Genomic DNA, 24,590 nt, shown 5'->3' with positions numbered 1-24,590 from the left:
GCTGTTCTGTGTCGGTTTGCAGTTGTTCCAGTGCTGCATTTTCTTACTTCTTTTTATTTCTTTTTATTTCTCATTATGCTCTAGCCACTGGATAGTCACGGTTTTAGTGTCTCATAGATAAAATCAAATAAATACCCCTTACTCATCTCTCCATGCATTTCTACAGCAGCAGAAGGGCGTCTTTCACCTCCCTCCCACACTGACGGTGGAATTTCTTCAGCCACTTTCTCCCTGTGAGCCTTTGAGAGGCTGCTGGCCAGGAAGGTTCCAGGTTATGTTAAGTCTATTTCTGTAGCAACAGAGAAATCCGTTTCTATATAAGAGGTGAGGCTAGAAAAGAGTGCCACCCTATACTGTACATACGGTCCTGAAATGTTTTTGTCTTTATAGCCTTCCTCCTTCTCCCCGTGAGGCTGACTGCTTCGTAATCTCCAGCTTGTGACAGCCAAGGAATTAATTACCAGGTGGGGGGGCTGCCTTGCCAAGTCACCCCGTCAGCGAGCGTGGCTCTCTCCGTAACAGCCACATCGCAGTGCACCACAAGTGCCAGCAGCCGTGGTCGGAGCTCTGGCTGTAAACCTGCAGGCTGTCCGACAAACAGTGCCATCCTCAACCCCCCTCCAGCTCGTAATGGCTTTTCACCGAAAATTCCCCAGACGCAGACGGACCCCGTAAGCTTGCCTCGGATGGTGCCCGTGGCTGCACCCGCCCGCAGAGCTGCGGGGCTGAGTTACCAAACTGCTGCCCTCGGTTTTCTGCCCGCACTGCGGGCACCACCAGCTACCTCTGCTCTTTGGGGGGCGGAGGAGGGGCTGATCTTTGCATGTGAGGTGTAAGAAATAATGGCTGTGTGTAGCGAAAGACTCTAGCTGGCTTTTTTCTCTAGTCTCTGCTGAGCTGTGCTTTTTCAGCTCCCATCCTGCCCACTCTGGTTCTGCAAAGAAGGTGTGATAAGCGTCAAGGTGCTCCTTCGGCAGGCTGAAACTGCTTGAAGCAGAAGGACGCCCGGTCAGTGACTCAGTCCCCAGGTGAGAACAGGTGGGAAATGAACTTTTTGCCACCACTCCTTTTCTCAGTGGGAAGGTTCCTATGATATGAAAGGGCTGGGTCTGAGCAGAAGCCATCTCAGCAGAAATTAAATCAGTTGTGGGACCAAGATCTCTGGGCTGGATGGTGAAGTATGAGCGGGCACAGCCCAGACGCGCCACCCAGGGCTGAGGCACTCTCTGCCTGTCCCACCACTGCCTTTCTGCCAATTCTCTTTATTCTCCTATGTACTTTTCTGTAAATGTGCTTTGTGGGAGGAACGCAGGCATCTGCCTGCAGGGGCTGCCCGGGAGGAGCTCCCCGAGCCCTGCGAGGTTCATGAGGCCGCTTCTGGCTCCCGCAGCCAAAGCCGCTTTGCTCCCCGTGGAGCAGATCCCGACCATTTCTGGGGCCCCTTGTGCGTGGCTTCCCAGCTTCTGCTGCTGGGGCCGTTGCAGAGGCCGGCAGGCCTGGCCGGGGACGTGCTTTGCGCCTGGACCGGCCCCTGCTTTGCTAAAGGAACTCAGTTTGCAGACACGGGTTTCTTGATTGCATCAGGCAGAAGCAAAGTTTTATTAGAGAAGGTTTTTCACTGGCAGGTACATTAGTGATCCTAGTACTGGTTAACCCCAGCAGTAGTCACGGTGGCTGGGCACACGCAGCAATACAGACTGGAAAAAGCAAATAGCAAAATAAAGCAGAATGTGGCCCAACGCTCTGCTCATCCCTCCGACACATTGCTTAGCATCGCTGAGTAATACAGAAGAGCACGTTCCTTGCTCTTTGCAGAGGCATACAGTAAATATTCTCTCTCTTTATCCACGGCTCTGCTGCAGGGACCTCTTGTGTACTCTCACTTCTCTGCTTAATCACAAATCCTTCTGCAAGGCACTGGGGAGATCAAAGAAAACATTACTTTGTTTAAAGCAAGAATAGATTCTTTCCCGCGCTGTCATGCCGCACACATACGCAGCACGATCATCTCACAAGCCAACTCAGCTGGAATTTCAGATAAATACCGAAAGGAAAGGCCTGCTTGCCGCCTGCCCGTGGGGCAGATGGGCTCTGAGGCTGCCCTTTTTAATGCAGGGATGCCAAAGGTGGGAGCTGCAGACCCTGCACCCGCAGCCACCTGGATGGGGAGCGGCACCAGGGTCCCCACCAGCTCGGTGCCCCTGCCCACACTCATTCTGCTGAACCACGTTCATGTATTTTGCTTTCAGTTTGGCTGGAAGTTTCCACCTGAAACAGTACCAGTAATTTTCTGCCAAAATCCTCATCGTTCCTGCTTCTTTTTCGGTTTTCAGGGCACTCCTTTCTCCTGCTCTCCCTTCGCCCTAGATTTTGTGCCGGTTCTTTCTCTGTGTTCTCTGCCTGTCCGTGGCTTGCCTTCGCTGGCCCTCTCCTTCTGTCTCTCCCTCTTCTTCCTCCTCCCTTTTGGCAGTTCTCGTGCTTCCTAGCAGATCGACAGCTACTGCCTGCTTCCCGAAAGCACTCTCTGTAGCCACTCCTCTGCCTTTCCCAGTAGCTTCGCAATGAAACAATAAATACCCCCTGTAAGCTGCATCAAATACCCCTTGTAAACTGCGCTGGAAAGGCCTTTGTTGCTGCCTGTCCGTGTTGCGCTAGGAAAGGGAGGACGGTGGAAGTCTCGCCGTGTCGCTGTGCTTACCTTGTATCTCCGCAGCTGCACAAGATGGCATCTGGGAGGACGAAGTGTAAGTGTGGCTTGTTCTGATGATGCCTCCTCCTCCTATTCCACCTGTTCTTGCAACTCCTCCTCCTAGCCCTGAAGATTGACTGATTCCTCCTTGCTGACTGTGGGGACAAGAAAGCGACATTTAGTGAAGGATGAATCAGAAGCACGGGTTGTTCATTGACCCTTCTGCTCTCGCTCTGTTTTCCTCTTGGTCATAAAATGGACAGAAAGCTGCAGGGAGCTCTCTTCCCTTGGAAATGCCTGGCACAGGGTAGGGAAGCCGATTATCCCCACTGTCTTCCAATCAGCCCAAATCAGTGGGGAAGGGAAAGGAGCTGGAAGAAAGCCTCCACCCGTAGCTCACTTTGAAGCTATTTTAAAATACCCGGGACACAGGTATTGTGTCTCTTGGTGCGTCTCGAGGGTACTCACATGAGGTCCTGCTGGCCGCCCTCCAGCAGGCAGCGGTATGTATGGATCTCCTGCTCCAGGCGGCACTTGACGTCCAGCAGGATCTTGTACTCTTGGTTCTGGCACTCCATTTCCGCGCGCAGGTCGGCCAGCTGCTGCTCCACGCACGTGATCTGGCTCTGGAGCTCAGCAAGGTGGTTGTTGTAGCGGCACTCTGTCTCAGCCAGGGATGCTTCCAGGTTGTCCCTCTGAAGAAAGGCGGGCGGCACGTTAGAAATACAGCGTGGGAAGCGCCGTGCTTAACCGCAGAGCCTTCCACCAAAGCAGAACCGTGCGACAGCTGAGCCGTGCAGCAGCGCGCCACCCACCTGGCTGAGCTGAGCCTGCAGATCGATTTCCAGGGCTTGCAATTGGCGTCTCAGTTCGGTGACCTGGTTGTTGCACGTCTCGACCTCCTGACCGCTTGTAATAACCTCCCGATTCACCTCCTCAATCTGCAAAGCACCAAGGCAGAATAAAGACATGAAGGGGATGTTCCAGTGTAGGTCAGACTGGGGATTAAGGAAAGAGCAGAGGAGCTAGCAAAACACATGGAATGGGAAGGCTTTGGGTGAAGTCCCTCATCCTAATGAAGGAAACCCTGCATGTAATTCCTCTTCCAACAGTGCCACTGTCCAGTCCTTCCCACTCTTCATCTGCTTTGTGAAGAGCTCCTGCCTCGAGTCTTACTGACACGTGGCAGAGTGGCAGCGTCCCCGTTGGCACTTGGTCAGCTGAAATCAGTGCCAAATACTGATGGTTTTAGCCTAAGTTAAATAAGTGTGGAAGCATTGCCTGGAAAAGTCAAAGCTGAATTAATTTGCTCACCTTACACTCATACCAGTCCTCAACTTCTTTGCGATTGCGTTCGATCAGTGTTTCATATTGGCACCTCATCTCCTCCAGGATCTTTCTGAGGTCTGGGCCAGGGCAGGCATTGACCTCCACGCTCACATCTCCAGTCGATTGTTTCCTCAGACAGTTCATTTCCTGCAGAAAATCAGATCATATTTTTTTTAATAAACAAGGAAAAAAAACTGCAATAACCTAGTTCCCCTGTAGGGAAGAGCAGAGCACTCAGCAGAGCCCCTCTCTGGTGGGCATTTCAGCTCCTGGGTGGCATGCGCCGTCTGCATCCATCACTCGCAGCAGAGGAGGAGAAACCCATCCGCCGCCAGCAGTGGATGCAATTAACAATTAACACTTTTTGCAGGAGAGGAGCAGGAGCCTACCTCCTCGTGGTTCTTCTTCAGGCAGCAGAGCTCCTCCCGCAGCGACTCCAGCTGTGCCTCCAGGTCAGACCTGCAGAGAGTGAGCTGATCCAGGACTTGGCGCAGGCCGTTAATGTCAGCCTCCACGCTCTGGCGAAGGGCCAGCTCCGTCTCGTACCTGAGAGAAAGGAAGCAAGACAGAGTAGTCAGAGCCTGACCCCACCATCCGCTCTTTTTTTTTTGTTGGGACCGTCCATCTTCCTTGCAGTGGTTTCCTAGCAAGCCTCCCAGGACACTAGGGACAGCAATCTGGGCTTGCTCTGTCAAAGCCTGCCCTCAATCCACTTTCTCTGGAGCTTTTCTCACCGGGGCGGAGGTGTCACTCACCGCGTTTCCGTGCTTCAACAAGAAAAAACAAAAACTTCCCTCCTGCAAGGCTCCGTGTGCCACAGTGGCAGCTCGGGTGAACCCACGCCCACCCCTGTCTGCGAATCCCTGCAGCTGGCTGCCTTCTAAAAACCTCTGAGCTCCGCACAAAACCCTGCTGTTGCCACAACCTGGAAGTGTCACCGGTTAAAGCAGCTCTAGAGGCACTGGGTGAGAGCTTTCCATGTAGCCTCCAGCCTGTCCTGAGCACAGGTCACAAGGGACCTGACCGAGAGCTCCTCGCCGCAAGGCTTTAGGTGGGGGCACGGTGCCAGAGGCAGGGGTGCCGCGTGCTGGGGGGTACTCACTTCACTCGGAAGTCATCGGCTGTCATCCTGCTGTTATCGATGTTCAGAATGATCTTGTTGTTGTCTATGGTTGCGCAGACAATCTGGAAAAGAGCAGGGTTTGGTACTCAGTCCTGAAATCTCTTCCCTGCATCCTCAGGCTCAGGTGTGCCCAGAACAGACCCCGAGCTCTCCCTTCTCTGGTGCTGGCTACCAGGCAGCTGAGCGTGGCAGTCACAGGGATGAGTGAAGTACCGTGGAGGCATTAAAATGTGAAAACACACAGTTTAGATGCAGACAGCTAGGGAATTATAATTAGTGCTGTCCAGAGCCTGCCACGATCCACCCAGCCTTTTAAGTCTAAATCCCACTTTCATGGATAAGAGATACAAAAGCTTTGTTCCAAGACTTAATTATAAGCCTGTCTCATTCTGTCTGTTTCCTGGATTCTTTTTACTTTATTCCTCTTTGTGCATTGACATCCTAGAATTTTTGCCAAACACACTTTGCAGGAGAATGTTTTTAATTTTAAATTGCATGCTGAAAATGCATTCAGGCAATGCTCTCCTTGTTCTCGTTATTAATTGCACGTCCAATACATCCAGGTCTGTGTGAAAGAGTAAACTTAAAAAAAAAAAAAGAAGTAATTGTAAACTGGAAATCTGCAAGACTGGTGACAGCATAATATAAATTCGTGTCACTCATTATTTATTTATCGTTTAGTTGTTTTCTTGGCATGCATCTATTTAAACATCTTGGCACAGGTCTAGTTCAGAAAGACTCCTGAGCCAAGCAAGTTGTATTCTGTGAACCTAACACTTTCCCTTTCAAATATATCTGATGAATAAAAGCCATGGAAACAGTCCAAGCACTCAAGATTTTTACATTTCAGCTCGAGGGCTTTCTACAGGCAGTTGTCTTAATGTCTGTTTACAAAAAGCATTTTACAAGAAGGAAACGTTGCTCTCGATAACTGCAGTAAGTTGTGAATCAACAGGTGAGAGAAGCTTACGAGGGAGAAAGCGGCTGAGAAACGATGTTACCTGATTTTGAAGATCTTCTATCTCTTTGTAATAGCAGCTGTAGTCTCGTGGCTCACAAAAAGGGCCCTGCTTGGCGTACCACTCCCTGATTCTGCACTCCAGGTCAGCATTTTCTTGTTCCAGGCACCTCACCTTGTCCAGGTAAGAAGCCAGGCGGTCGTTAAGGTTCTGCATGGTGACCTTTTCGTCACCAGAAAGAAGAATGCCATCACCAGCAAAGCCACCTCCAACTACCCCTCCACCAAGACCGATACCAAGGCCACCTCCAATGCCACCGCCGAAGCGGGCACTGCCACCGCTGAATCCAATGCCCGGACATCCTCCGAGGACGGCAGCTCCTAAGCCACCTCCATAGTTTCCACCAACCAAGCTGCCAGTGCTCAGTCCTCCTCCGTAACTCACACCACCACAGTAGCTTCTACCAGAAAACCCTCGGCTACCACCTATCCCACAAGTCGTGTATCTTCCAGAAGAGACTGAGGAGATCCGTGCTCCTCCACCACCACCACCGCCACCAATAACACAGCTGCCACCGCTGGTCCTGCCCCTGAGCGAGCCAGTTGTCTGCTTAATACTACAACTCATTTTGAGGACAGCTGCAGATCCAACCCAAAGCCCAAAGCAAGATGCACAGCTTGATATTGAATCAGACTGCAGGTTGGTTGTTGCCGCAGATCTCTATTTATACCTTCCAAAGGGGGTGCCACCTATAGGGTGTTTCTTCTTCCCACGGGGCTGGCTAGTCTTGCTGTTTATGCCAGGAATAAATAGCCCATGGGCAGTTTCCCTCTAGAAATCCCAGTTCACAAGGAAGATACTTTACATGTCAGCAGCTTATTCCAAAAAGTAAAATAATGTTTTATGAGTCATCAGCTTTTTGTATGATGCAAACTTTACAAGAAGTCAAGAAAAAAAAAGTTGCCCTAGATTATGTACAAAGAAGAAACATTGGTATTTATAACATCAAAGTCCCTTTTATCTTTTATTAATTTTATTTATTTTATTCTTAGTCCAATAAACATTTTTGTATCACATGCTATGGTACAGTGTGTGGAATAAAAATGGGAAGTTAATATAAATTCACACTTCTGAAAAGCGTGAATAATAGTGACTGGAGTAGTGAAAAGGCGGATATCATGATGCAGATGTCTGCCACCTGGCACAATGGAAGGCAGTAGGTCTAATACGTGCTTTGCTGTGAGAGTTCTAAAGTCACTCAGGTAATGTCCCTGTGGGCTTAGTTCCCCATTCGTAGCTCGCACTTCTCTGGTTGTGCAAGCACAAAAAGCCAACTTGCTGTCGTGAACTGCGAAGAGCAAGCCAGCTGAGTGTTGGACATTCCTGTTCGTCACAGTGTCCGGATGTCACACAGACTCAGGGTAAGCTGACATGAATGAAGTACCTCTCTGAAGTTATTTTTCAGTTAAAGTAATTGTTCTCCATGCTGCCTCAATTGGTGGTGATCACAGATAAAGGAAGAGATGAAGGAAAGGGAATATCCATGGGCGATTTAGCCGGTTCCCTGGCCGGACTGTGATGAGATCCAGTAGGTCATTGCCATAACTAATAGCCAAGATTTTATCGAGCACAAAATAAAAAGGAGAAAAGTGTTCCACATGTATTAGCTGAGTTTGTTGGAGCAGTACCGGGTAATGGCACAGCCTGGCCATGGCTTTCGGCAGAGCAATCTCCCAAACCAGGCAAGCGATAGCCGGAGGAGCGTTCGGAGAACTGGCTCAGCCAGTGCAAGTGTCTTTCTGCGGCAGACTGCCGTAATGAGAGGATATTCTGCTCTCCAGGGGACACAGGCTTCTCTTCCCTACAGCGTGGAATTCCCCGGCCGCTCTTACTCACAAGCAGCCTTTGACTCGAGGATGTCCATCCACCCGGTTACAGGAGCGGTTGAGATCGGTCCCCTTTGGAGGTGAGTGTGACACCTGTCACCAGTGGGGAGAAGGGCAGAGAAAAAGCCCTGCTCGGGTGCTCAGCCGCTGCTCCTGTGCTGGTGGCAGGACATGCTGTGCCTGCGGGTCGGTGCCTGCTGCCACCGTGCTTGGAGAGGGTCCCCAAGCACGCGGGGATGCGACCACTTTTTCACGAGCACGTTAGGACTCTCTACTCTCCAGTGAGCTAATTTACTTCTTTATTTAGATCAAAAATGATAAAGAGACGCCTACCCAAGGCTGGCAGCATCCTAGAATATTCATTATTCATACGGTACCGTGAAATAACTTGCTCAAGGACAGAGCTGGAGTCTCCAGGAGCTCACATTTCTAAGACTGCAGTGCCTGAAATACAAGTCCATCTTCCCCTAGAAACACATCCCCCTGCTCCCCACACAGCCTAGACTTACCATAGTGAAAATACGAGCAAAAAAGGAGGATAGGGAGTAAATCTGGCTTTCATCAGTCATTTTGAGGAATATAATTGAAGACAGGGTGTGGCTGTGAGAGCCTACAAAAATTAATATAATGTCTGGATTGCTTGGAGCTTAACTTCTGCTGTGTAGGTTTTCAGAAGTTGCCTAATAGCAGTCTGCAGAGAGCAGTGCTCTGCACTGAGGTTGCCTTTCTCTCCCTTTCAGAGTCTTGGGTTTAGGGGGACGCACTGGGGGTGCTGGCCATCACCCTGCAGGTGGGCACAGGGCACTGCCTCACTTCATCACGTACAGGTCTTGGCCACGAAGCAAACTGGTTCGTGTCATTGCTCAGCCTTTTACACGTGTCCTGCCTCAAAGGTCTACAGGCTACAGGATCACATTTACCGGTGAAGATTAGAACCAATCCTACTGCTCTTCCAAAGGACTCGTGCTGGGGATACAGACACATCCTTTGGAGCTTTACTGGGCTCCTGCCAGTTTCAATGGGAGATGGACATGGGGTGGATGCAGCAAATGCATCCAGGAGCCGGTCCCTGGCCAACCAAGCTGTATTTTAGAAGCAGTTTGATCTTTTGCTCCATTTGCTGGATGGCTGCCGTGGCGTTCGCTGGCAGGCAGGCAGCTTGCAAGGCCGTGGGTGAGCCTCACTCCATGCCATGCAGGGCCATGCTCTTCCTTACGACCACGGCAAGGCTCCAAGCTGAGACCTCGCCACGGATCAGGTGGAATCGTGCTGTTGTTTGCTGGCTACATGGCACTCTGAGCTCTCCAGCTGTGAGCCACTGTCTTGTCCTGAAACATCCCCCAGAACCGGCTCTTTTCTCCACTAAACTAATTCCTTTTCCTCCTGCAGCTGTTACTTGTGCTCGGGTAGACCAGGAGCATAGCCTCGGGGCAGAGTACTGCGTGGAAAAGGACTGGGCAAGCCCGAGACATAAAAATGTCCCCCAAGGATTTACAGCCTAGACATGACGGAAGGAAGCAAATGGTTTCATACGGACGGAAGGAAGCAATGAGACTCTGTTCGCCAGCACAATTAGCAGTGCTCTCAGCACAGTGTCCATGAAAACACTGGTAACTTCTGTGGTCATTACGGCAAAGAAGAGAGAGATGTGAAAACAGATGATGCGGGTAAATACCGACACAGGGATGGGCACTCGAGGGGCAGCAGGACGGCGTCACATTTTCAAGGGATGCTGTGGGCAGTGGGGATCGGTCCTACGGGACCCGCGGCTGTCCCAGCACACAGCCTTTTTGCCGATCGTCAGCCTGTCTCCTCCACGTTCTGCTCGCTTTGCTTATCAAAGCTGATAGTGTTGCCTTGTGTCAACTACGTGGAGGGTGTGTCTACTTTGACAACTTTGCTTTCATAAGCATTGCTTCAGTGATGTTTGTGCAACCACACTGGAATATGATTTTATCTTGTCACTTGTAATTACCATCAATGATTTGCATAATAGCCATTAGGCATCACTTATTAAATACTTCTTTGATGTGATACTGAGCCGGCTCCAGACCTCATGCTCCCATCCTTCAAATGCAGACCATGACTTTTTTCTGGCTGGTGACTCACTGGTTTTATACCACCAGGTTTAGCAAAACTCCTGTAAGGCAGCCGAAACAATTGCCACGGGGAGCTTGGTAACAGTGTGATCTTAGGTCTTAAATGCACCTCGGTGATGAAGGTGATAACTCTGTGAAAGAAACTGAAAGTTCCTTTCTTGCTGACTGTTCACATCTTCAAACTACCTCTGAACATTTGCTAGTGATGAAGTTCAGCAGAATATGGAGGTGGAGAGAGATGGATTCTTCCTCCCGAAGCTCACAGCCGTTCCTAATTCACTTTGTGGAGGGTTTTAATTCCTTTGCAGCACCAACAGACGATGGCGGTGCCGCCAGGCTTCCCAGCCTCTGCACCTCTGGAAGCACTGCTGATTACCGTGGCAAATGAAGAGAAGAGAAAATGTGTTAGGATAGATGGGAATACGGATGGCTGAATGAAACTGGAACAACCTCGCTGCTGCATGGAAAGCTGTGTGCAGCGCGGGGTAGGAGGAAAAACAAGGTTTTAGCCTGTGGTCCCTGCTGGCAGGGCCATGTGGCTCAAACCAGAACCTGGCGGGCAGGACTGGAGTATTTCAGGTGCTTCCTGAGCTCAGGTACTGTGCAGCAGCACGACAGGCAGGTGGCCAAGGGCACAGGCCAGCCAGAGCCCCCCTTAAGAGTTTCCTTCTTATCTTTATTTAATACTTGTACTAATATGTCTGTTTTCAGTGCACCTTCAGTATGTGGTTATACAGGCAGTTTGAATGAAATTATTCAGTGTATTGGGCTGAGAAGTCTCCTGCTTGATTATAGTGGTAATTTACTTATGCAAATACTTCTTTATAAATGTTACACAACCCAAGAAACAAAAGTACAGGTTCCACGGATAGTTACAAGGGCGTGAGTGAGACGGTGCCCGTCTGCATCTTTCATAAAACAGACTTTTACAGAGAAATTATAGTTTGTACCTTACACCAAAACACGGCTTAGTATTAAAAATATATTGTGCCTGTAAGCAGGTATAATTGCGTGTGCAGTGCAGTCCTTAGCTCATGGCTGATTTCCAGCATTAGCAGCTTGCGAATCTAATTGTTTTACTTCTGCTTCTTCACTCATGTCTTAAACCTCTGGTATGTGCGCTCCTCGGGGATTTTTTCCGATGATGTTGTAATTCGCGTGTGTCTGTGCTCTCCGTAAAAAAAGGTGCTGTGTCTGCCAGGGCGATCACAGCGCGTCTCATCGACCCCGCGATGCCGATAGCTCCTGCTCACCCGCCCGAGCGCTGAGGCAGCTCTCCCTCGTCTCCCTGCGGCACCCACCCCTGCTCTGTTTATCCTTAGAATCCTCTGCCCGTCTTACACCTTCAGCCTAAGTCTCTGTCCTTGACCTACTCCTCCGTGCTGGCTTTACAAGATGTGCACAGTAAGGAAAAGGGCGAGCTCTTGCAGGCTGTCCTAGCGCGAGTGACCGCCCGCGGCAGGAGTTGGTCTGCAGGAGGCTCCAGCAGCGCCCCGGGTCTCTTGTGTCCTGTCGTCCCTGCGCTGCAGCTTCTGTGTTTTGTTCGTCTCCCCTTGCTGCCTCTCCCCGCACTGTTCCAGGTTAGAAATCGTGCAGGTTATGAAGTCTTTGGGCAGGGGAGGCACCTTTATGTTTCTGCACAGCATTTAAGGCAGCGACCTCGGAGGTGCTGCAGACAGGTTAAATAACGCCGAAGGAGTGCGATGGGTGCTGCTGGGGCTGCAGGTACAGAACAAGCCGCGGCACTGAGCGCGGAGCCTTGTCCACAAGCTCGTTACAGCAATTACCCCACGGGGGTAAGAGCTGCCTCTCACTCGGCCGGTGATGGGAGAGGCTGTCCCCAAAGGGACATCTGGGGCCGTCCCTCGATTGCTTCGCCGCTGGCCCTCCGTGAAGAGCCATCTCCATCAAGGCACAGCTCGGAGCCGAAAGGGCAGAGCACGGGAGATGTCACAGCAGCAGACCAGGCTTTCTGCAGAGCGAGAAAGAAAGCTGGCTACGAAAAGTCCCATCTTTGCTGAAATTTTTGCCAGGAGAATAATTAAAGCTCATCATCTCCCCTGAAGTCTTCTTGTTGGAAGCCTTCATGCTGGATTTGTGTATGAGGTTAGTCATCAAACCCCAACTGGTGTTTTGGTAGAGAAAAGGGCTAACAGAGCCGCCTAACGAGGAGCAGAGAGGGTAAGCAACATCCGCAGCCTCTCTGATGCATTTGTAGGAAGAGCGGAGGGGAGGGCTGGATCCTGAGCCTTTGCTTGCACAAGCAGCAAAATGCAGCTGTGTTCCCGAATGTCTAATTCCTTTCTCTGTGGTAATGAAACACCACCATTTATTTTATTTTTTTTCCCTGCTGTTTACAGTATCTTACTTTTAAAAAAACTTCTCTCCCACATTTTAATTTGTCTCGCCCTTTTATCTTCCCACATGCTGCCAGCTGGTTCTTCCTGTTTGCCCCTTTCTTGTTTAATCCGTTTAGGGGTTCTTTATTTAGCATTTTCTCTTGGAATTGTTTCCCTCTACCAGAAGGGCGTGTCAAGTCCAGCAGAACCTTGCTTTCAAAATTACTACTCGGGATTACTGGGGAAAGCTTGTTGTTCTTGATTTTATCCTGTTGCTGCACATTCGCATTAATACCTCAGAGCTGTTGCGAATTACAGGACATTATATTACATTAGCACACGCCTACTTAATGAAAACTTGGTTTTCACTCAGAAGTCTCTTTCAATAGGAGATCATCAGTCGGGCTGCCCTGAAACTGCTTCCCTGTGCTCTCTCCAGCCTCCCTCAGCGTTTCTTTCCTTATCACCTTCGACTTCATGTCTTAGCTTACGCTTCCTCCTCCGGAGGCCGACGGCCCTTTGCGCAGCACCAGCTGCTGCCTTTCCTCCACCACCGTCCCGCAGCCGCTGAATCCAGCGGGAGCGGCGTGGCAGACGGGAACACTGAGGGTTTTTTCCTTTTCCCTTGTAATAACTGCCTCGTGGACGTAGATCAAACGCTTCAGAGAAGCCCTGATCTGAGTGGATTTCTAGCCAAGGGTGTATGATAAATACACGCATCTGAGTAACAGGGTTTTTTAAATACTTGTATTATCAATTACTTGAGGAAATCGTTTTGCGGGTTCGAGGCTGTGTCAGTAGTAGCAGAGTTTTATTAGAGACAAGCTTTGGTAGTTGTTAGATGACCGACCACGAGACAGATTAGCCCACGGGTGGGGGTCCGTGGCGGGCTCCAAGCAGCATCGCAGGAGGAAGCAGCAGGCAGAGGGGCGGCAGGACGGCAGCGGTTCTGCTGGGTCCCTTCCGACTGGTGCCATGTGCAGGACTGAGAACTGCCAGGTGCTTTTTGCCTTGCTTTACCCAAAGGATTTGTTCTTCGAGAGACCCCAAAGGGGCGTGCGGTGGGACCGGCAGGGAAGCTCTCTTGTCTGCGGTGACCTGCCAAGAGAGAGGAGGAAGCTCTGCTTTTTCTGAGTTTCCTCCACCTATCCCTTTGTCCTTCTTTTACGTTCCCCCTTCCTCTTGTACTGACATTTCTTTTCCATCTTCTCCCTAGCTTGCTTGATCTTATGTCCTTGCTGAAAGGCTGGTGACTGGCTTGCCTCCCCCTGCCAGTTCATTTTCATGTTGTGCTGAAGCTCTTATTGAAACCTATTTACCCCTGGGAACTCCCCAGTGACAAAACTGTTTTCTTTGCATAATTTATAAATGTCCCATGGGTGCATCCCCTCCTGCTGCTTTCTGCTCTACCTAATTAATCCCCGAGCTCTGCCACCAGCGGTCACACCCGCGATCCTGCTCTCTGACCTGCGCTGCCTTTCTCCAGGAAAAAGAAACCCTCTGCAGCTCCTCACCGCCCAGAAAACCTGGACATCTCTCACCCTCCTCTTCCCTGAGACAATGGCTGGGCTAAAGCAGCAGCTCGTGGCCACCCTTCCAGGCTCCTGGAGGACACCTCACCTTGCCTGCTCTCCCCAGAGCTCACGGCCTTAGGACAGGCACGGCTGGCACAGGCTGGCTTTAAGCCCCCCACTTCTTGCAGCCTGTGGGACTCCAGGGACTCCTCTTCCCGCTGGTCCTCTGTGGAAGAGAGACAGCTCAGGTAAGGAAAGCCCCCGTCAGTCACATCCTGGAGACCTGCCCCGTGCCGGGCAGTTGTCCCCGTGTCCCTTCAGCCTCTGGTGGCCTCGGAGGGGGCTGAGGCACAGTCGAGGTCCCGTTTCCCCTTCGAGCCACGAGGGTCATTAGGAGCAACAGTTCACACACCTTCCATCCCGCCTGTCCGTCCTGACACTTGGCACTGCCTGAGGCTCTGCGACGAGCTCTAACAGTTCATTTCATCCCCTGCAACTGGCATTTTGGAACAAGAGCCGATTTTTCATGTAACTAATTTAGGACTGGAGGGCCCAGGAGAGCCCGCTTCGGGGCACGACCATTAAAATAGCTTTTTCCAAACCAATGGAGCAGGTGGGTGCTCGGGCCGGTTATGTGTGTCTGCTGCTCTTTATGATATTAACAGCATGCCTCTCTCTTTAAAAATCTCCGTCAATGGGAAGCAGGGAAGAGCCAACTGCTTTGCATACAAATTAAATTTCCCCAAACTGTAATTAAAATTGTTGTGCAAAACTGAGAATGTTTAGATAATTTATTGTTTCAGTTAGTTTAACTGCCAGTCCCTAATCCTGTCAAGCAGTGGCAAAGCCAATAAAGCTCGTTTAAATGGCAGTTTTCATAAAAGCCCTTGCCCAGCTCATGCTGAAAGCCTCCCTGGAAGGCGGCGGGGTGCCACGCCGTGCCGGGTGGCGGCGGTGGGCTCGGTGGGCTCTCCAGCTACCTGCCCTGCCCCAGGAGGAGAGAGTGATCTTCGGCCCGCACCCAGGACACTGAGCAGAGCCCAATCCTCAGGTGCCTCGTGATTTGCTTCCCAGCCCTGCCTGGTAACAGGTCACTGCTGGTTGCTCACCGCAGCCTTGTTTTTACCGCTCAAGTTTTCCTATATCCCGTAGTCAAAGCCTAGAGATTTTACTGCGCCCCGGTTTGTCTGCAGCCTGCGTACATGATGTCGTGCTGGCCGCCCTCCAGCAGGCAGTGGTAGGTCTGGATCTCCTGCTCCAGGCGGCACTTGACGTCCAGCAGGGTCTTGTACTCCTGGTTCTGGCACTCCATCTCTGCCCGTATTTCGGCCAGCCGCTGCTCCACGCAGGAGATCTGGCTCTGGAGCTCAGCAAGGTATTTGTTGTAGCGGCATTCAGTTTCTGCCAAAGAGGACTCCAGATTTTCTTTCTGAGAATGGAAACGACAAAAAGGAACGCGGGTACGCTGCAAGCTTAGCCCACCTTTCAAAGGAGCTGGGGAGTCTGAGATGTAAATCGTGGTGGCATCGCTTACCATGGTGAGCTGGGCTTGCACATTGATCTCCAAGGCCTGCAGCTGGCGTCGCAGCTCAGTGACCTGTTTGTTGCTTGACTCTATCTCCTGGCTGCTTGTGACGACCTCCAGGTTCACCTCCTCCACCTGCAAGGTTAGCACAGAGCGCTCCTTCCCTCACCTCGCCGCAGCATCTCGGCGAGCCGGAGGGCTTCGACCACGCTGCTTCTGCTCGCGCTGCAGCAACCCGAGTATTTCCCAATCTGAAGCCTCCCCCTTCCTCCACTGTGACCCTGTACCACCGTGCAGTGTAATTGGCAGCATAATTAATAGCAGAGCACATCCCTGGCAGGACTGCTGCTACCCAGACGTCCCCGCTAAGTGGAGGTGACTTAATCTCTCATTTTTCCCCCCAGTAGGCAGAGTAGGGTAGATCTGGGCACATGTACAGTACCTTGCAGGCATACCACTGCTCGGTCTCTTTGCGGTTGCGCTCCATCAGCGTTTCGTACTGACACCTCAGGTCCTCCAGGATCTTCCTCAGGTCCGGGCCGGGGCAGGCGTTGACCTCCACGCTCACGTCGCCCGTCGCCTGTTTCCTCAGGCAGTTCATTTCCTGCGGGGGAGACGTGCACCGTGTCAGCAACATCCACGCTCAGCGGGAACACGGCTTCTTTCTGCGTGTTTCTGGAAGAGCGGGGAGGGCTCTGACCTCCTCGTGGTTCGTCTTGAGACAGCACATCTCCTCGGTCAAAGCCTCGCACTGCAGCTGCAGGTCGGTCTTGCAGCTGGCCAGCTGGTCCAGGACGGGCCGTAAGTTGCAGATGTCTGCGTCCACGTTTTGCCGGAGGCCGCATTCGGTCTCGTACCTTAACCACAGGCAACAGAGGAAAGCCAGCGCGTCAGCACGGCAAGTCCCCGAGTCGGGTTCGTGGGGAAAAAAATAAGGAGCAAGCTCTTCTCTCGCTTCAGGCATGCTATGAGTGCTGTCAATGACATCCGTGCCTTTCACAGAGACCTGCGTTTAATACGGCAGCACGACAAGCAATGGTGTGCCCCCAGCACCACGTTAGGGTCTCCATGTCACTGTCGCTCACCTGCCCGTCCCCAGGCAGTGTGAACAGCTCAGTCCAGCACGGGGCTGTACTCACTTCACTCTGAAGTCGTCGGCGGTCATCCTGTTGTTGTCAATGTTCAGAAGGATTTTGTTGGTCTCCATAGCTGCACACAGGATCTGCAAAGGAAGCCAGAGGAGAGAGATTTGGGCTGGCAGGCTCTGCAGGCTCCAGAAGGCCCAGGAGGAAACATCTACGATGGTACTGCAACCCATGCCTTTTATAATCTATTCATATATTGGTGTGATTAATCAGTTAAATGGCATTTCACCAGGAAAATCTGCATGCCAGCTTGGTTAGCAGCTGCAGAAACCCCCGTAAAAGCAGTGTGCTCCTCGCTCAAGCTGTCACATTGCATATAAGCTGTCGCTCCACGTGCACCCCCAGAGACAGATACTGCCTCTGCCACTTGACATTGGACATCTGCATGCGAAAGGGAAGCCCCAGAAAATATTTTCTTGAGAAGCATCGATTTACCTGGTTTTGAAGATCTTCAATTTCCTTATGAAAACAGCTGTAGTCGCGTGGCTCACAGCTGGGCCCGACTTTGGCGTACCACTCCCTGATCTTGCACTCGAGATCCGCGTTTTCTCCCTCCAGGAGCCGCACCTTGTCCAGGTAGGAGGCCAGGCGGTCGTTGAGGTTCTGCATGGTGGCCTTTTCATTGTTAGCGAACAGGATCCCCTCTCCGCAGCCACCGCCGGCCCTGGCGAAGCCCCCAGCGACGCCGCGAGCGCACATGCCCCCGCCGCCGAATCCGATGGTGGAACAAGCCCTCGGCGCGGCTCCGAAGCTCCCACCGGCCGCGCTGCCGGCGCTCAGCGCCTTCCCGAGTAATCCCTCGCTCGAGCTGCCGCCCGAGAAGTTGCCGGCTGCACCCGCGAAGTCACAGGCAGCGTGTCTGCCCGAGGAGGCGGAGGAGACCTTTCTACCAGCCCCAGCCGCCGAGCTGCCGGCGCTGCTCCTGCCCTGGGAGCAGGCAGTGACGACCTGCCTGACGGCGCAGCTCATCCTGAGAGCAGCGAGGATCCAGCCCAGAGCCCAAGGCAAGCTGCACAGATCGCCGCGGGATCAGGCTGCCATCCCTCTGTCCCCACAGCTGCCTATTTATACCCTTCCCCGTGGATGTTAGTGCCGGAGAAGGGCTGTTTATTCTTCCTCCTTGTGACCTGGCTAGTTCTCTTTTTTTTTTTTCCAGCCTGGAATATTTCCCCATCGGCGTTTGTCTCCAGCAATCCCACAACAGAAAGATGCTTTGGTTAACAGAAGCGTGTTTCAAAACGACATCAAAAATGGTACTTCCTGAATCATCAGGTTTGACTTGTGATGACAACCAAACGGCAGTGACACAAAAAAAAAAAAACGACGATACCCGAGAGTGCCCTGGGATTGAAACACAGCAATTATCCATCCCTGGCGTGGGCAAGTCTGCCCGGGAAGTGAGAGCTGTGGGAAAGGTGCCCACCTCCTGCCCGACAGAGCCTGTCCGACCCCTTTGAGACCCAAAACGAGGGTGCCCATGGTGCAACTGCCTTGGGGTGCCTGCGATCGGGGCCAGGAGAAGGCTCCGGGCTGCGCTGCCCGTCCCTGAGTGCACGGCGCTGGGGACCCCTGGTGCACTGGGGGCGGTCAGCTGGGTGAGATCCTGCCGGCATCTCCAACATTGGACCTTGAGACTGGAGAGCACGTGAAAATACCGTGCTCGAGTGTACCGGTGATTGCTTGGTGGTTCTCTGTCTCTTGCATGCACCCAAATACCCCCTTCCAGAGGGGACTCGCCAGGATATTTGCTCTGCTGCTCTCGAAGGTAGACAAAATATGCAAGTATTTATCCAAAATGCAAGAAAAAAATGATATTTCCTGAGTAGCAAATGTTGCAGTCAGTTATGAATATTCACTACCAAGAGAGGACAGCCACATAAGACGTTTCAGAAGATTTCTAAAACAGTAGCATGGAGAATTTTAGAAGCAGCCTGATCATGTGTAGGTCTGACCCAGTTCCAACCAGCACCATGGAAATTCTCTGAATATCATCTAGGAGAAGCGTGTTAAATTTAGAAGAGAGAGAAGAGAATAAAAGAAAAAGGATATTAAAGCTAATTTTTAGTCTTGGAAAGCTGAATTGAGGAAGAAGGGAAATAATTAAAATGTTTTGTCATCCGAATCTTTCATTTTATTAATAGTGTGAATACAGCCATGGTAATATTGGCTGCCTTTTCCCCATTTGTTGGTCAGCATTGGCTTTGGCGTCCAGGTCACCTGGACACTTCACATAAAGGATGCGTCAGGTGCAGCCTGTTTCAGAAATACTGCTTATGCCATTTGGGTAAGTTCATTAGTCTTGATTTTATCTTGACACTGCAAATCCAGAACACCTTAAATGTGGTGTGGATTCCGTGGATGTCCATCCTTTGTTACGTCCCTAATTAGCGAGTGAAGCCTGTGCCGTGGTGCCATGGCGTGCCTCATCGGTGGCGAGGTCCGGAGCGGAGGCTGTGCCAGGGCTTCTGCCTGCAGCTGCCCTCGCCGCTGGAGCCATGCATTGGGGCTGAACTGTCAACATCTGTTTTTTTTTTTAGTGAATTGCAATGCTGAGCTTAAATTTAATTCAATTTAATTGAAAAGTAATTATTTTTCTATGAGAAAAAAACATAGAATGTTATTTTTTTATTATTTTTTATTTTTTTAGTTATTGAGAACTCAGCAGCGATGTCCGTGTTTCTTGCTTACATTTTGAACTTCAGTCCTCGTTCAGGTCTCTGTGGCCAATGGTGAAATATATTCTGTACAACTTTTGTAAAGGAGAGTCCAGTCACTCTGGATTTGACTGGACTTTACTGGATTTGTATGTTCTTCATGATGGCTTTCTTCCTTTCCAGAATCTGATTTTTTTATTAAAACCAGCTCTTGCTTTTACACCAGCCCATACCTCAAGACCCGCCAGCAGCTGCAGTCTTCCTTTTATTAAAGGAGATTTTCATTTGCTATGAAGAGCTCTGCTAACGATGCTATCTACATGCGTAATGGAAGGTGCTTTGCAGAGCCCGCTTTTGTTGGCTTCCAGACTGGAGTCTCCAGCTGGAAACGTGCTCAGCGCGGCCTCAGAGCCCGCCGCGGGCGATGCCTCCGACGAGCCGTCCTCAGCCGACCTCGGAGCCCCTCGGCAGGCAGAGCTTTGCCCGGGGGCACGGAGCAGAGAAGGGATGGCCCATGTGGATTCCCCGGCAGGCATTTCAGAAAGAGCAGTGCAGGCCTGGCAAGGAAAGATGATTTCAAATAACAAATGAGCTAGGGAAAAGCCTCCCCTAGGCAAAGGTGCTGTTCCCATGTGATTTTGTGAAAAAAAAATGGAAAGGAAGGAATTATGCCTCAGCTTCACATTTACTTCTGGCTTTAAAAAGAAGAGCAGGACGGTGGTGGAGGATAGGCACTGTGGCATTATTCCCAAGGGCTGGTCTCCTGTACAAAATGATCAGGTTCAAAAGAGGGATGAAAATGAGAAAGGACTGGATTTCCCCGGAGAGAAGTCCTTTGGTAGTCTCGGAATATTTTAAGACTGCTTCTTAAGCAGTACGAAGTATGAAGTAAAGAAAGTATAATGTGCCCCCAAGAGGGAGATCCAGCATTTCACATTATTCCAAGCATCCCTGAGTCATTAGCTGTGCTCGCGCCCAGATCTGCCCCGCAGACGTCGTGACTCACGCGCGGCACCGCAGCCCCGAGCTGCTGCCCCTCGCCCGGCCTGACCGCGAGCCCACGCTCACGTCTGGGCTCAAAACAACCTCCAGGGAGTGCCAAGGGAGAGAGGCTGAGCACCGGGCAGTGTCTGGCACCCGAAGCGCACGGCCAGGACTCAGAGAAGTCCCTTCAGCCTGCTCAGCGCTAGTTTCTAGCTCCACAATCGTTATCAGGAGGCATCAGCACAGTGGTGAGAGCAGTGAGCGGCCCCACAGCTGCTCATTCTCAGCCAAGCTTCAGGATTTCACCCATGGAAAATTCTCGTGGCTAGTTTTTATGAGTATTTTCTTATCTAGCTGTTGACTAAACTGTCATTCCCAAGTTTTCAGGGTGTTACTGCTGCACCGAAACTGTTTTCCGACTCGCTGATGACGCCAGAAGCGCCAGGGTTCTGAGCCCAGCTTTGTAAATCACTCTAGGCAAATCGTTCAGCTTCTCTTAGTCTCAATTTCATGTTCTGTAGGACGGAAATAACAATAATAGTAATCCTCTTTCTTAAGGGCGTTGTAGAACATCTGATGTGAACACGGAGCTTTAAAGGTGGGAAACGTGTTAAGTCTTACTCATTGCATGTACTCCTGTTATTACACATTAAGCTTGACACCAGCACATCCTACACACTTGTCTCCGTATCTCAGCTGATGAACTATCTCTCAAAGACATTCTTGGTTTTCCTTTTTTGTTTTTGTCCATTAAAGTTTCACCATTCTTCGCAGAGGACTTCTGTAAGTCTTTGCTGAGTCCCACCAAGGCTTTTCTTCTTCTTGCGTCTTGCAGAAAACTCGAAAAATGCTCCCCAAAACCAATGTTTCTCCATCTCTTGGATGTGATAATTTGTCTACATTTCCCAGATGCAAGCTGTAAGTGGAGAGCAAGGTGTAATAATAGAAAATAAATTCCCTAGTAGTTAGGTGGTATTTTCCTTCTGTTTGATCTCTGTAATGTAACACAGCAATCACGTGTGCTAAGCATGGACTTCCATCTTGTTTGTGGCAATAGGGTTATGGAGAGCCTTATGCAGGCTTTAAGCCTTTTTGTTAAAGCAAATATATGTTGGTGAACCAGGAAAACACCCGATACGATCCTCCCAATGGAACTGAATGGATTACAGAGCTGGGCTTCCCATCGGCTCTCCCAGCTCATCTCCCAGGCATTCAGCTCAGGCCGCTCCTGCAATCTCTCCCTTGCGTCCTTCTGGCTGCAGAAGTGGCCATGCCTTGCTGGGCCGCCAGCAGAGGCAGTGCTCTTGGACTGGTGCCTTCTTTTAGCCTCCTACATTTAAGCCGTAATGGTTGTTTTTTCCAGAAAGCCCTTCTGTGTTCGGTACACTTGGGGCATTCCGGCCTGAGAGTCCAATAGCTGCCTACATATACAACGGAAATAAAATAAATCTCTCCTGATGGCAAAAACTGACGCATTTTGGTAGTAGGGTGATGGTTGGACCAGATGATCTTTAAGGTCTTTTCCAACCTTAATGATTCTATTTTATGATTTTCAGTTTAATCAGAATTTCCACTCTGCACCTTGTCCATCGCCATGAAGTATAAGACAGCTTGATGCTAAAGTACATTTTTGCTTGATCTAGCTTTTATTTCTGAGGCGGGTGTAGCTCGCTTGGGTTGGGAGACTTCCTCTTTCCGCAGGGAAGGTCTGTAGTTGAGCAAAGCATGATACAGGCAGTGAACCCTGCACTCCGGTTTGTGTTTCATTTCCTACTTTTTTTCTGTAATTGCTGAACAATAACAGAACGATAGCATCACCTCTGAACACACTCCCTTTTCTGGAAAGACCTGGCAGGTTCCCCACTTCTTCGATCACCTTCCCGTGCCTCTGCTTGTCTCGTCATGCCTCTCATGGCATCGTCAGCTCTTTTCAAGAGTCTGTTTAGGCCGGGTGCGTGCCTTTGTTCTTGTTCAATAAGTGCCTCGATGCCTTTCCGGAGGCCGAAGAGAATGAATCATCAATAACAGCCCAGGAGATAAACCTGCCTGAACTGAGCTGCAGAAGCCCTGTCACAGCACGGTTTGGGTTGGAAGGGACCTCAAAGCCAACCTCATTCCAACCCCTGCCATGGGCAGGGACCCCTCCAGCAGCCCAGGCTGCCCCCAGCCCCATCCAGCCTGGCCTTGGGCACTGCCAGGGACGGGGCACCCCCAGCTCCTGGGGGCAGCCTGGGCCACGGCCTCACCACCCTCCGAGCACAGAATTTCTTCCTAATATCCTTATATTGTATATCTTTGGATCTAAGTGAGTCCATCGGGCTCTTGGCTCTGAAATGGTGTCCTCTCCCATCTAGCCATACACGCGGGGGACGTGCGACAAGCGCAGCACCCTTTGGTTCCTGCTGCACTCCGTGGGAAGTGAGTGGGCAAAGCAAAGGCTCAGCCCGGTACCAGGCTGCCCGTGCACGGGTTGCAACACCTCGTCCTGCATGGCAGCTGGCCCGCAGACGTTGTTGACATAACGATAACTAGCTCATGTTTCAGGAAGGATTTTAGCAGTGATCTACCAGATGTCACAGTGATAAAAAGTTATTGCTACTCATCGCTCTGCAGATTAAGCCGTGGTTACTTCAGAGCCTGTTAAACGCAGCCCTCGGCAATGTTAAAATGCCTCTGTGAAGTTTTCATGCATTGTGCCTAATAGTGTGATTTTAAGACAGGCAAATGAGACAGAAGGGATGTTTGTGTAAGGTTTGCCAACCCGTCTGATGTTGTGCTCGTTCAAGTTCCGCCTGTAGGTGAAAGGGATTCTTTACAATACCAAGACTTCCAGAACAGAGCTTTGTTTTGTTGGCTTCGATCAGCTCCCATTTGGCACTTTGTCCGAAAGCATCGTTGCCTCGGTTTCACATCAAAATGATCAGTTTACGTCTCAGTCAGACCCCTGGGCCCGTGCTCAGTGTTAAAAGCTGCCCCAAATTATTTTTGCGCCAAGTGGAACCCGTGCTCCTCCGCTCCCCTCCCCATGCCAGCTCCTTCATGTGGTTTCTCAGGACTTCCCCTGGCGTGAACACACAACCCCGGGGCTTTGCGAGATCGCCTATCAGTGACAGACAAGTCTGCAGTTGCATGAATGAAAAAAAAAAAAAAAGCTTTATTAAATGCGTACAGAGTGCACGTTAGCACCTGGGCAAAAATTAGGGTAAATCAGGGCACAGAAGCAGCCGGGTGAAGCTGCCTGCGGCACAGCCCCACCGAACAGAGCCTCAGCCAGGGCTTGGTTCAGCGGCCACGAGCCTGAGCCTGGGGCCGAGGGTCCCCAGCGCCGTTAGCGGGTGGTGAGGGCGACTTGCTCCCGGGAGGAGACCACCTTCCCGTCCTGCACCTCCTCCACGATCGTGCGGACCTGGCGGGAGGACGTCATCCCTGCGCGAGGGAAGAAGGAGACGGTTATTCGGTGGGCAGGAAGGAGAGCGGTGTCCTAACGCGGGCTCGGGTGCTGCACAGGAATGATGTGGGAAACTCCACGGGGTGCCGGCTAACGCCGCTCGAACAGCTCTGTAAGGCTGGAGGAGGGAAGAGCCCAGCTGATGAGCAGGCTCGGGAAGGCAAAGGGCCCACTCCCTAAATTCCTGGTGTGGTTTGGTCCTTCAGGTCTGCCTCCAGCTGCAGCGCTGGCTGCTCTGTCACAGGGCTCATTCCTGCGATGAAGGAATGCGAGGCATTTCCCTTCCTTACAGCTTTTTCCTGCGGTTACTCGTTGCAAGATGCTCGCACGCTGTCCTGGCTGCTGACACTGCCTCAGCCGGCGAGGCACGCCTGAGGACTGATCCTCACCCTGGCTGGCAGCTGCTCTAAGAGCAAGCCCCAAAGCTGTGTGCATGGCGTGTGGGGCAAGGTGCGCTCTTACCTTCCCTGCCGGAGTGCGAGGACATCGCAGAGGAGTACTGGGAAGAGATGCTGCAAGAGAAGGAGAAAAGAAAGAGAAGTCAGGGACAAATGTTTTTGTTACTGTTTTGCGGGCTCTGTACTGAGGCAGAGGAGCAAAAGTGAGAAGTCTCATGGGGACTGCGGTAACATCTGCTGTGCTCGGTGTCTTCTGGAGTGAGAAGGACCATTGCCCTCTTCCAGCTGGGACCGGTGCCTGCTGCAGCATCCCGCTACAGAGAGAAGCCAGGGACAGAGCCATCGGGCTTCTGTGGCTGGCACGTGGCAGCACGAGCCCTGAAAGCTGCAACCAGGATGAGACCCTGGCCAGCAAATTTTCTGCCTACTGCCCATACCCTCTGACCCCACTACCCCGAGCAAAGCCCTGCACGCACTGGGCGTCCTCGCCCTCCAGGA

At 51.3% G+C, this 24,590-nt stretch overlaps 2 protein-coding genes and 2 long non-coding RNA genes across 5 annotated transcripts; 1 reads left to right on the top strand and 3 right to left on the bottom strand.

Moving 5' to 3' along the window:
• Positions 1-1,567: 1,567 nt before the first annotated feature.
• Positions 1,568-6,969, bottom strand: LOC118178799 (keratin, type I cytoskeletal 13-like). Of its 2 annotated transcripts, none has more exons than XM_035347593.1 (8): positions 6,143-6,969; positions 5,121-5,203; positions 4,408-4,564; positions 4,004-4,165; positions 3,505-3,630; positions 3,158-3,384; positions 2,699-2,844; positions 1,568-1,917 (listed from the first exon to the last, which is right to left on the bottom strand). In XM_035347593.1, the coding sequence occupies exons 1-8, from the start codon at positions 6,725-6,727 to the stop codon at positions 1,892-1,894; spliced, it is 1,512 nt and encodes a 503-aa protein (XP_035203484.1). In that variant the 5' UTR covers positions 6,728-6,969; the 3' UTR covers positions 1,568-1,891. The 2 variants fall into 2 exon arrangements, with proteins under 2 accessions (XP_035203484.1, XP_035203485.1); XM_035347594.1 differs by lacking the exon at positions 6,143-6,969 and adding an exon at positions 5,314-5,332.
• Positions 6,970-7,773: 804 nt separating this feature from the next.
• On the top strand, positions 7,774-10,026 carry LOC118178831. The gene is made up of 2 exons (XR_004756298.1): positions 7,774-8,066; positions 9,376-10,026. It is a non-coding gene; the product is annotated as an uncharacterized LOC118178831 (long non-coding RNA).
• Positions 10,027-13,444: 3,418 nt separating this feature from the next.
• On the bottom strand, positions 13,445-17,704 carry LOC118178803 (keratin, type I cytoskeletal 19-like). Its single transcript, XM_035347599.1, has 8 exons — positions 17,044-17,704; positions 16,603-16,685; positions 16,164-16,320; positions 15,906-16,067; positions 15,473-15,598; positions 15,141-15,367; positions 14,045-14,164; positions 13,445-13,522 (listed from the first exon to the last, which is right to left on the bottom strand). Exons 1-7 carry the CDS (start codon positions 17,575-17,577, stop codon positions 14,074-14,076), a joined length of 1,380 nt encoding a protein of 459 aa, XP_035203490.1. The 5' UTR covers positions 17,578-17,704; the 3' UTR covers positions 13,445-13,522; positions 14,045-14,073.
• Positions 17,705-23,371: 5,667 nt separating this feature from the next.
• Positions 23,372-24,590, bottom strand: LOC118178826. Its single transcript, XR_004756292.1, has 3 exons — positions 24,569-24,590; positions 24,157-24,206; positions 23,372-23,672 (listed from the first exon to the last, which is right to left on the bottom strand). It is a non-coding gene; the product is annotated as an uncharacterized LOC118178826 (long non-coding RNA).

Source organism: Oxyura jamaicensis, chromosome 27, assembly GCF_011077185.1.
Source record: "Oxyura jamaicensis isolate SHBP4307 breed ruddy duck chromosome 27, BPBGC_Ojam_1.0, whole genome shotgun sequence".
In the NCBI taxonomy this organism is placed as follows: domain Eukaryota; kingdom Metazoa; phylum Chordata; class Aves; order Anseriformes; family Anatidae; genus Oxyura; species Oxyura jamaicensis.
Note: the sequence above shows the minus strand (reverse complement) of the source record. Positions and strands in the feature narration are given on the sequence as shown.